At 37.2% G+C, this 12,677-nt stretch overlaps 1 protein-coding gene across 1 annotated transcript in view; it reads right to left on the bottom strand.

Moving 5' to 3' along the window:
• Positions 1–12,677, bottom strand: part of LOC119423144 (voltage-dependent P/Q-type calcium channel subunit alpha-1A) — a 60,158-nt gene that overhangs the window by 9,047 nt on the left and 38,434 nt on the right. The window contains exons 4-10 of the mRNA XM_037690556.1: positions 7,512–7,615; positions 7,258–7,373; positions 7,121–7,165; positions 5,626–5,718; positions 5,232–5,429; positions 2,672–2,784; positions 234–346 (exon numbers count right to left, since the gene is read on the bottom strand). Of these exons, the coding sequence (XP_037546484.1) occupies positions 234–346; positions 2,672–2,784; positions 5,232–5,429; positions 5,626–5,718; positions 7,121–7,165; positions 7,258–7,373; positions 7,512–7,615 (782 nt within the window). The remainder of the gene's footprint in view (positions 1–233; positions 347–2,671; positions 2,785–5,231; positions 5,430–5,625; positions 5,719–7,120; positions 7,166–7,257; positions 7,374–7,511; positions 7,616–12,677) is intronic.

The following is a 12,677-nucleotide window of genomic DNA, read 5'->3' as shown; positions in this document are numbered from 1 at the left end:
AGAGACGTATATATGTTTAAATATATATAGCATTCCTACTTCGCGGTTTTTGACTTATTGCGGGGGAGGGGTCCGGAACGTAACCTCTGTGATTAACGAGGGACTAGTGTACTCTTTTTGGGAGCATGCTGCTTTTTTTTTAGGACTTTTAGCATCGTCATTATGTACATTTGTTGCTGCTATTGTCTTGTTTGTTCCTGAATAAGCTGATGGATATGCAGAGTGAAACTTACTTGGTGACTTTAAAGATGCGCAGCAATCTCAAAGCTCGTAATACACTGATTCCAAAAGATGTGCCTGGTTTTATAGTGGCCCACACAACCTCAAAGATACTGCCAACAATTACCTGCAAAGACAGACAATCAAATGTTACTGTTCTTTTTCCGAGCTCAAGGTACTGTTTTGGGACCCCTGCTTTTCAGTTTGACCTTCCTGAAACTTGTTTACCTAATGTAACTCGTCAAACATATGTTGATGTTATGGCTGTGTATCTTTGTTTGGCAAAAACAAGCAAGAGCTTTGATGGAGCTCTACTAGAAAATAACAAAGGAAGTTTTAGAAGCACGACCCACAGGAAGGAGAACCTGAGGCAGACCCAGAACTCATAAGAAGGATTATATATCCTATTTGTACTGGGAATGCCTGGGGATCTCCCAGTAGGAGCTGGAGAGTGTTGCTGGGGAGAGGGATGTCTGGGTTTCCTTCCTGGACATGCGCACCCTGCAACATGGATACAAATAAGTGGTAGGAGATGAAAGGATGGATGGAACATAATATCCTGAATGAAATTATATTTTTGGACCTTCTGATTGCATTACTTTAAGTTTAGTAATTAAAATTTTTTTTGCATTGCCATTTCTATGTCAACTAGGAATATAAAGAAACAACACAGTAACCTGTTTTGCACATGCCCATCATCAATTCATACCCTAGAAAACACAACAGCAATGGACTTGTTTTTGTCTTTTACCAAATTCTGCTGCCATCAAGCTTTGATTATGTGCTGGAATGGTTACTGACTGAAAGAACAAAGTAAATGGTGGCTGTTGGTAGAGTTGCCGAGTTGAAATAAGTTTAAATGAATACTTCAGGTAGTTTAGATAGAGCCTAAGCGCAAAACTATCTGTTTAGAGTGAGACTTGTTTTCTAAGGCTTTGATATTTCAGGTAAACTGCTGGTGGATCACTGTGGTTTCCCAACCACAAGGAAATGGACATTTTTTTAACTGAGCAGTTGGCATTTCTTGAAATACGTTTAATAAATGTCTCCTTATGATGATAAGATGATAAACATCCATAAACAGGGGGGAAATATCCAGGGAATTTAAGTAAATGTTATTGATGTTTATCACTAACTAAGGTTAAATTAATGTGTGAGTTTGAGTTGTCTCCTCAGAGAGGAGCCTGCAGATGCACGGAGGAGCACCTGATAACTACGAGGACGGCTCCAAGTCTGTGCGCTGTCAAGCCGAGGTCATTTTGACCAGAGGCGGAAAGAGTACTGAAAATTTGTACTCAAGTACAAGTACTGTTACACTGCTTAAATTGAACTCATTTACAAGTAAAAGTACTGGTGTTATAAAACTACTTAAGCAAACGTACAAAGTACTCTTCTCAAACACTACTCGAGCATTAATTACTTTTTAACTAATTGATGTATTTTGTGTTGTCAATAGAAGACATTCAATTCGATTTACTGTATATAATAACTACATTCAAAGCACATTTCTCAGACGAACAATAAAGTATATAAAAAATACACTAAGGCCATTTCTTTCGTAAACAAATGTAGATAAAGTAGGGGTTTTGTTTGTTAAAAGAACGACCAAAAATGTTTTTGAAGCGGCAAATAACAGTTAAAACTTTTCCAAATGCACTGCGAACAACAGGCAGGTAAGTGTCAAACTCTGACATTTGTGTCACCCTTCACTTTCTGAACATTTTGTTCAGTGTCAGCAGGAGCTGGTTTTCTAAGTTCACAGAGTCTTTCCGGCTTCGATTGGCTGTGAAGAGTGGACTCTAAATGACTCTCTGCTCCACGGAGTTGTCCTTTGCTTACGTCATACGTAACTGTCACATTCACGATCTGAGAGCCTTATTGGCCACAAAGATGCAGAAGAATGGTTTGATTAATTCAAATTGTGGCCGTACTCAGTAGTGACTTCTGATTTTAAAAGTAGTGAAGTAGATTACATGATCTAAATTGCACTTAAGTATGAGTAAAATTACACAGTTGAAAGAAATAATCATGAAAGTACAAGTACCCCCCCAAAAATCTACTTAATTACAGTAATGTGAGTATTTGTAATTCTTTACTTCCACCCCTGGTTTTGACCTGCCTCTGTCTGATAAGTATGTATTAAAAAAGCACTTCTTTTATACTGTCCGGTGCAGATGCTCCCTGACAAGGCTCATGTAACTTTGTACATCTATGAGAGCCTGTATGTGAACTCTGTCCTTGCAAGTAAACTGGATCAAATCTTCTCTTGTCCTCAGTGTGGCTAATTCTCAGTAAGTAGACAATGAAATATTTATTTTATCACACAATCCCATAGTATAAAACTGTTTCTTAAATCGAAATACTGTTAGATTTTTAAATAAAACCTGGTGGCGATGAGCTCCTGTTTTCACTTAGTCACTGTATGTGTGTGTGTGTGTGTGTGTGAGCTCACCACGCAGTCGAAGCAGTTGAATGAGGAGTGGAAGTAGGGCTGAATGCCCAGACCATACATCTTGATCAGCATCTCAGACATGAACAAACCAAGGAAGATAAACTCTGCATAGACTGGAAGAGAGAATAGGGAGAAAGAGAGATGTAAGTATGGAGGAAACATAAGTGGAGTTATTAGGAGAAAAAATGAAGGATGGAACAAAAAAAAAAAAAAAATGGAATGCTCTCTCTCTCTTTTTTTAACATTGGAGAGAAAATCAAACAGTGAGCCAGAGCTGAAGAAAGTATGTTAGTGTGTGTGAGAGAAGATGAGTAGAAGTCAATGATGGGCTGAGTCGAGGGAGTGTCTTGTCAGTGATGTATGGACTTCATGAAAAACTAGATTTTCCCATTCTAATAAGATTGACTATCAGTCAAGCGTAGACTTCATTGTACGAGTGCATGTTTATGTTTGTTCAAGTCTGAGGCAACAAATTTGCAGCTACAATTAAATAAAAAAATTTAATAGTTTGAGTTTATTTAAGCTCATCAAACTGAAAAGGTTTCATATAAATAATAATGATCAGTTTAAACATTTTTTTTTTATAAATGTGATCTTGGGTTAAACTTCTCCATGACTGTATTTGCAGACAACTTTGAATGATTATTATCATCAAGGTTCATGCTCAATAATTCAGGTAAAACATCCAACAATGTTCAGTCAGGTAACCTAGATGGTTTCTTTGTAGTAAAATAGTAAATGCCTTGTTTTCATGTGTAGGAGAGAACAATAGATTTGAAGACTATAAACAATCTTTCAAAATGGGGTCAAGATGAAAGCAAGAATCATAAAATTAGCCAACAGTCAAGCCCGAGATTTACAGTTGGGGAAAACATGCATTTGTTTTTAGATTTAGCTCTGTCGCGGACTGTTTTGTATGCGACACCAATGTATTAAATTCCCCTTCTTCATCTCTGATCTGGCCTTTTCTTTTGTTTTGTTTTTTGCCAAGAGGCAGTGATCTCTTCCTCCTCCGTTGATGCCATGACTGAAATGGTGAGAAATGGAGGAATTTGTCACGAGCGAATTAAACTCAGGTCCAGCGTGGCTGCGGGAGTGTCTGGAGATTTCCTGGTGGGCTGGTCTGATGTGTGGGCTGTAGAGCCAGCGCTCTCTGTTTTTTTTTATTAATTTTTTAGATCTTTTTATTAACAACATATAAACACAGAACACCGCTGCGGCGGAGGCTGCCAGCACTCGCTTTTTTTTCTTTTTTCCGACCTGTCAATCAATCCAGTAGGCGTGTCAGCAAATGACCAATCGGCGACCTCAATTTGTCCCGAAGGTAAACGCCCCTCGTCTGTGAAGCTGCTCGGGGTGTACGCTGGAGTATGAAGTCTGAACCCTCTGCGTACAGTACACGCGTACGTACGCGTGAACGGACGTACGCGGCAGTATACTGGAGCCTTAAGGATGCTCCCGGAGGCACTGTAGGAGTTCAGATAAGGATGGAATAATCAGCAGTTCCCTCCGGTGAGATCTGTAAACATTCTCGAGGAGTGTCGGGGAATTGCCAAGGACAACGCCAGTGAGAAGCAAAGAGTCCTGAAATGATGAAACAATGTTTATTCAGCTTGTTCCCTCTGGTTGCTCCGTGGACTTCCTCGGTAGGAGGGAGGGGGGCAGAGCGTCAGATAACAGAGGCTCCAGGTGAATTGAGATAAGGTCGCCTGCAAAGCCAGCCGAGGGAGCCAAATTCGGATAAAAAACTTTTGTTTTGAAGGCAGGCAGAACTTTACTGAATTGTATCTGCCTTGAGTCTTTGCTGGTCTCAAGTAGATTCTGAAAGGTCCAAATTAAGTGGACACATCGCTGGCCCGTGCCTGAGAATATTCCCCGAGATTTGATCCATCCTGCCAGCGAGTCCTAGGGGCCGCATATGGCCTGCGATTCTCACAAATCACATCCAGTTTGCGATCCAGTCCGCTAAGCAATAGAGTATGGGTGCTCGGAACATGGAGCAAACCTTCACATAGGTGGCAACCTGACCAGGCCAGATTAGCTGAGGCATGTCTTCTTTCTATGTTGATAAATCAGGAACCAGACAATAATTTAAAAAAAATACATGAAACCTGTCATCATAAATCCAATTATATTTGCAATTTTGACGTCCTTGATCGACAGCAGAGATAGACACATCACATTCCACTTCCTCCAGAGACATATCCAGCTGCATACGTGTCATCCGAGCAGTTAAGCTCACCTGAAGCTTGTCTCAAGAACTTTGACCATTGCGTTGAGAGACTAACTGACCAGATCCACAAAAGTACAGTTCAGGAGATGTGTAGAGAGAGGCACAGAGGAAGTTTCACAGGCAGGACAGAGCAGCAAAGCAAAGCGGAGGAGGGAGAGGAGGGGGAAAAGCATCCGCCCTCGACAAGAGCAAGTGGTAAAGTGATTTTTAGGTCGTACAACAACAAACATCATCTTGAAACATATACATAAAAACTGTACTAAAAGTTACCGGCATGTAGTGTATGAATGTGTTGTGTGCATTTAGTTTTCATTTGAGTTTACTCACAGAGAAAGTCAGAGAGGAGCTCAGGCTGGTCATAATGCACCACAGCCACACAGATGGTGTTGAGGCCCACCAGGCAGAGCACCGTCCAATAAAAGGCCTGCGTCTTCACGATCTTGCGTATGAAGAATCGCATTCGTCGTTCTTTTTTACTGTAATTGGTGCCATCTTTACCGCTCTTTATACTAGAGCGTGCAAAACCTGAGAGAGAGAGAGGGAGAGAGAGCAGTTAGACATGACATTTTATTATGATGGATGTTTGATGTGAATTTATTTTTTACTTGTTCACTCTCCATTGTTTTCTCGTTCCCCTTGCTTTCCATATATCGTTCAAAGTCTTGATTAAAATAAGAAAAATATATTTCTATCCATATTATCCACCTCTCTTTGTTCTTACCCACTGCATCTTCCATGTTGTCCTCTCCTTCCTCTTGGTTTAGCAGCTCAGTCTTGTTGTTTCTGGTTTTGATGGTAGGCCGTCGCCTCGAGCCTTGCAATAAAATGAACAAAGAAAAATTTTTTTTTTCAGCTATTGTGACAGACGTTTTCCACAGTTAGTCACTGAGTGTGAATGTTTATGAAGCATTCACACTATCGTGATCCATTTTTCTTCTGTACGTTTTTCGGCATCTTTCTCATTCCACAATTTTTGTGCTATTTCAACAAATCATCAAAACATTCAACTTGTTCAGGAGAAGGGTGCTATGATTTTTGGTATTGGTGTAGCTTTAGCTTTTTGAAATATTTATACTTTTCTGCCATTTTTTTCTCTCATGTAAAATGCATTAAGCTCATTTTACATCTTTCAGATCTTTAGATCTGTTTACAATCTTTTACAGCTCCTTTCACGTTTTGTACTGGTTCAGCCTCTTTGTGCAAATTAAAACTTTTTTTCAGCTACGTTCAGCTGTTTTTTCAGCTGTTGTGTGCTCCTTTCAAATTCTTTCTGCTAACTACAACATTTTTGTGCTTCTACTAACTTCTTTCTGCTAGTTTCAGCTTGTTATGCTCCTTTCAGTTTTTTCTGCTATTTCAGTTGCTGTTTAGATGTTTTTATGCTAATTTTAGCTTCTTTGGCTAATTCTTGTTTTTTGCACTCATTTAAACTTTTGTTCAGCATTATTCAGCAAAAATGTGCTCTCTCCACTTCCTTCTGGTAATTTAAGCATCTTTCTGCCCATTTTTTTTTAGCTTATTTTCAGCAGGTTTTTTTGTTAGTTTCAATTTTTTTCAAATAATTTCTACTTTTTTGTGCTTATTTCTGCTTCTTTCAGCCTAATTGGACAAACATGCTCTTTCTGCTTTCTAATGCAAATTTAAGCTTGTGCAAAAATTTCAGTTAATTTCTGCTATGTTCAGCCTAATTAAATTATTTATGCAAATTTCAGATTGTTACACTCCTTTCAGCTTATTTCTGCTAGTTTCAACTTTTTCTGCTCTTTCAGCTACTATTTAGCTCTTTTTATACTAATTTTAGCTTTTTCAGCTAATTCCACATTTTTTAAGCTCATTTCAGTTCCTTCTGCTTCCTTCTGGTAGTTTAAGCTTCCTTTTGCATTTTCAGCTATTTTTCAGCTTTTTGTTCTTAATTTCAGCCTTTTTTTAAAGCTTATTTTATATTTTTTGTGCTCATTTCTGATCATTTAAACCTCATTCAGCAATATGTGTTCTTTATGCTTTCTTCTGCTAATTTAGGCTTGTTCTTCCATTTCAGCTACATTTTAGAATGGTTTTTTTAGCTAATTTCAGCTGTTTTTCAGTAATAAGCATTCACACTGCATTTTTGTAGGAAATGCAATTTCTCTAGTTTACTTGCTTTTTGTATTTCTGACAAACGTCCAACTCAAATTGTTTTGTTTTAGAGCACTTTATCATACATATGAAATAGTTACCGTCAAAATTTCCTGTGGCATCTTCCTCTGCCAAAATCACCTCCTCTGTAAATTATAAAACAAAATGTGAGAACACTGTGTAAATATAGCAGCCAGAGCCATGCACATCAGAAGTGCGATTGTCATTGCGTTCTGACCCGCTTTGCAGATCCACTCCAAGTATCCGTTGAGCTCTCTCTCGATCTGCTGCTGGCGCCTCAGCTTGAGGAACTCACTCCTGTTTTCCACTCGTTCTCTCTCTTTGGCAAATTCACTGTGGGGACATTTATTTTTTAATTATCATCATAAAACATTCTCTTTTATTCCGCTCTTTGTGTTGTTACAAAGCGAAAACGAATGCAGTATGGTATCAAGAAAGGTGGAAAACAGACAAAAACACCAAGGACTTTACCCTGAGAGTACACCCAGCACCAGGTTGAGCATGAAGAAGGAGCCGATGATGATGAGGGGGATGTAGTACATCCAGTTCCAGGTGCTGCCCTCCACATCATTACTCTGCAGGAGACAAGTCACATTACTATTTATGTCACGTTTAAAATTAGACTTGATTTATTACCCTGACACTGTTTAAACTGATCACATCTAGACATGGTCTAAATATAGAGTCTGAACAAGCTTTGCGATTTTGAGTTCAGACACTTAACTCTAGTATTTCATTACTGAAACAAACATCGTATCTCAGTGTAGTACAACTTCAGTGAAGATACTCCGTCATATCATCATCAACAGCAATTTTTTTCCTGCTAGTCACGGGATGAATCGTTCATCTAGAATTTGTTTAAAAGAGCCCTAAAATTAACACCAATAAAAATGTCAAACTTTTCCTCTCATTAAAGGTTTGGAAAGTCAACTTTAATTTGCACAATATGATTTTAGTTTTATTACCGTGTTAGTGTTAAAGGTTCTCACTGCGAAAAAATGAAAAAAAAAAAAAAATAATAATAATAAAAGAGTAATAAACTTAATTTTCACAATACTTTCTAATTTTAACAGTCAAGGTGTCCTTAGAAATTATTTTTTCTAAAAACATGTGACCGGATGTCATCTACCATGTGTATTTGTTTACCTAAGAAAGGAGCCAAAGGTCAGTCAGTAAACTCTTTGGTCCAGCAGGCGTTATGCAAAAGCTGCACATTTGAATGTTGAACTTTGTGGCGCTGCACCAACCTGCGTTGTCCCCAACATTTATTTTTGACAGTTGTCATTCTCATTGTTTCATGTTTAGCAGCAGATTCACTCTTATATTTTCACCTGAATGTATTTGCAGGGGTTGCATGCTTTTTTTTCATTTTGCCACATTTGTTTACCTACACAGACTACAGCTAACCTGATCTAGATCGGTCATGTGACTTGAGCTTTCATTCCCTTTTTCAGATTCAGCTGAATGCTTTGTTTACATTGAGTGTGGACCCACATTTCAAAACTGCATAGCAACATATCTGAACTACAACTGGAGTAAACTGTCTTGAAAAGCACCATTTGATACAGTTTAGGAAAACTTTTTTAGATTTGATTATATACTTTGTAATGAGTCCCAATAGACATTGAATGGGGTGTTATGAACATGTAGATTATCATCATCTGTATGATTCAAACAAGACATTTTCTTATTCGGATACTAAAGATTACAAAGAGTGACAGATTTCTAAATACAGTAGTCTCTCGATATTTTACGGTTCGACTTTCTGTTTCGTGGGTTTTCAACAGAATATTGTACACGACACACGATTGGCTGATTGATACAAGGCGACCAACCAGAGCATTGTGCTCTGTATGCCGGGCACTGACTGGCTCATTAACCATAAAATCAGTAAGTCTGCTCTCTTTCGCTGTGCTCTTTTGTGAAATTTTCGTAAGAGACTGAACTTTATTTCAAGTCCTAAGATGCCACACAAACGTTCTGCATGTTCTAAGGTTTCAGGCAGCTGAACTCATTCTTCAAGTTGTAGTAGTATCTTCACTGGTGAGTACCCATATACAATTTTGCAGTACTGTACAGTACATATATAGATCGTTAAAATTATGTAGGTTTAATAGTTTAGAACATTGTTAAGAACATTGCAAGAACGTGGGAAGGGTTTATAAAGACTTTATATATATATATATATATATATATATATATATATATATATATATATAAACTAAAATAAATATAACATTCCTACTTCACAGATTTTCAACTATTGCCAGTATTCCGGTTTCCTCCCACAGATCAAAAACACACGTTATTCTAATTGGTAACTCCAAATTGTTCCTATAGTGAGAGAGCGAATGATTGCTTGTCTTGTTTGTCTCTATGTGTCCCTGTGATGGACTGGAGACATGTCCAGGTTGAACTAAAGCTAACAAGACCTGCTAACACTGCTAACAAGAGCCTCCATCTGCCTGCATCTGCACACGCTGTACGGACCCGTTCGATTCCACGGGGAAACCTGGGATGTTTTCTGTCTGCCAGACCCGGTTCTGGACTGCGGTCTGTGAGGGCAGCTGCTGCGATCCTTATTACCATCAAACTGCAGACCGGACCTGCTGGCAGGACCTGCTAAGCTGCTAACAAGAACCAAACCACGATGTTGAAAGAACCTCAATGCTAACCGAATCGCACTATAGACGTATTTCTTTTTCACCTTTGGCGCATTGTTTTCTGTACTGTATTAGTATTTTTTAATGTTTTTTTTTTGCATGTTAGTAGTATTTTAACATTTTTTTAGTATGTTTGCAATATTTTTTAGTACGTTATTAGTATTTTTGCTGCATGCTTTGATATTTCTTGTTTTCTTTTTTTTTTTTGGCGAGTCGAGACGGTTCTTCTTGTCGTAAGCATTTCATTGCATTGTTGACCTTGCGCTGATTTTGCACATGAGAAATAAAACCTAACCTATTCTGCCTCTCGCACAGTGATGGCTGGACATGGGCACCAGTGACCCCCGTGACCCACAAATGAAGAAGCAGGTAAAAGATAATGGATGGATCTTCTGAACTGTATATTTGTCTGTTTTTCTATTTGCATAACATGCATGTTAGGCTGCCTTCAGGCCTAGGTCTCCCTTGTAAAAGAGATCTGTGATCTCAATGGGATTTGCCTGGTTAAATAAAGGTTAATAATCTATTTAAATCAAAATCAATATATTCAATTTTTTTTTAAATGTGGCAAAAGACACCTTGAAATATTACAATTTATAATTAAAAATGCAAACAAAATAAAGGCAAATATTGATAAATGATGTAAGCCTTTGCTATAATGAAAAATATCTAAAAGGAACCCAAGTACAAACTCTATATGGCTTCAGAACCATTCTTTAACAGAAAGATCAACCTGGCAGGAGATGTGTGTTTGTATTTAGAAACCAACACATGCCGTCACTCTGTATAGAGGAGTGTGTCCAAACAACAGCTCAAGGTCTGACATGTAACATCTGTGCCGCTAAACAAACTCAACCGACTGTCACAGGAATCCGATTACTGAGGATACATTTCCATGACTCCCTGTGACGTTCTTACACATCAGCTGATCGTTGGCTGCTGGACAGCTGTGTGCGTGTTGTAAATTTATCACTACATGCCACAATACAAGCAGCCACTTCTCTATTAAACTTTCATTGGTTTCCTCCTGACTGCCTGTGCGAGTGTGGAAGTCAGACTCCATCCATCAGAGAAGATGTTAAATATAGAGCGAGGTGGACCAGAATAGAGAGAGGAAGAGAGAGAGGAGGTGAGAGCAGAGGGACTCCAACATAAAGTTAAGGGCAGATAGAGAATGACAAGAAGTCAAACAGATGACGTGACAGATGGAGAAAAATAAATAAATATGCTTTTGGACAACAGTGTCTTAACGTGATATTAATCAACTAATAAACTACATTCTGGTTCATTTAATAATTAAAAATAATCTGAATCAAACTAAAATATGCAAACACTTGAGTCTACCAGCTGAAAAAAATGAATAAATAAAACAAGTCTAACCTTCCTGGACTCTGTTTCATGTTATCAATACATGTTGAAAATGCCACTAATAAAACAGCAAATGCTGTGAAACTAAAGTCAACTTGAAATTAACAAGATATAATGTAATGCTTTTAACATATTCCATTTTATTCATTAAGTTTATTCAAGTTTTGTGAACATACCATTTTTGTGAATTTATAAATTTGCATAGTATAGAACAAAAGGGAGTCATTCTGTCCTTAGAGGACGCAGCTGTTGAACTGTCAGAAACACAGTTTTTGTAATCCAGACTTTAATTTAGTGATTTATCACCAAGTTAACTCCCTCCCCACAGTTGTGGTCTAGTGGAAGTGCATTGGTACACAATGCTCACAGTTTATAAAGTATTTTTCTATTTGGATTGAAAGTGGAGAAACATCTCAGTTCAAAGATGATTTGTGACGTGGACAAGTTTGAGTCAGACAGTGACAGTGCAAAATCAGAAGTGACAGAAAATTATAGCGTCTGATAATTTCTGGTGATATTCAGTTATTAAAAAAAAGAGGAGGAAGAGGAGAACAAAGAATAGAAAAGTAATAATGCAATAGAGCTAATTAATTACGCTAAAAAAAGATTTTGTGAAATAACACGGACATCAACATTAAATTACTTAAACATGTAATATAGGGACGAGTTCTTTTACATTTTACTATAAAGAATAATAGAAAACCCGATTTTGAAAACATCTCCGGCACTAGGCACCACAAAATCTGAATATGTGGAAAACCAACACTTGTAAGAAAACATTGTAAGGAAGCTTTAAATGTGATGTGTGCACGTCAGAAAAAACTAAATTAGACATAAAAAAACAAAATAAAAAAAATAAAAAATTGAAGAAATAAAATGGATTCTAAAATACTGAAATTTGTTTTAGAAGACAATCAGAAAAACATAATATATATATAAACTTAGAGCTCCTTAGATATATAGATATATATCATATATATACTGTATATGTATGTGATATATACATACATATGATATATATACATATTGTATATTACACTATATATATATATATATATATATTAGGGGTTGAATGAGCATATAATTTTTAAACTCGACATTAACATAATAAAACCCGAGAAGAACTCGAGTATTTGATGACGTCATAGATCTCAAGATACAAAAAATAAATAAAACCGCAAAAAAAGGTAATTATTTCCAAAAAAAAAAAAAAGACTAACAAAACATTGGGAGCATATATTATGCTCCTACCATTCACCATACTGCAAATAAGTCACAGGAAAAACTAAACTATTCGTTATTATTATTAAACTGCAAACGTGAAGAAACATGCAGCAGGTAAGAAACGAAACTTAAAAGAGTGGATGGGTGGTGGATTGGACCCGGTGTTACACCATACTCTGTGACCTGCAACAGTGCAACACTGCCCACTACGGTCATACAGTGGTCACATAATATGACATCACTACGGTTACTCGACAATACATTTTTAACCTTGATAGAGGTTATACACATATATATATATATATATATATATATATATATATATATACATATATGTGTGTATGTATATATATATATATATATGTTTGTGTATATATATATA

The sequence above is a fragment of the Nematolebias whitei genome, chromosome 16 (genome assembly GCF_014905685.2).
Source record: "Nematolebias whitei isolate Nwh7 chromosome 16, NemWhi1, whole genome shotgun sequence".
Lineage (NCBI taxonomy): Eukaryota > Metazoa > Chordata > Actinopteri > Cyprinodontiformes > Rivulidae > Nematolebias > Nematolebias whitei.
This window is presented reverse-complemented; position numbering and strand designations above follow the sequence as displayed.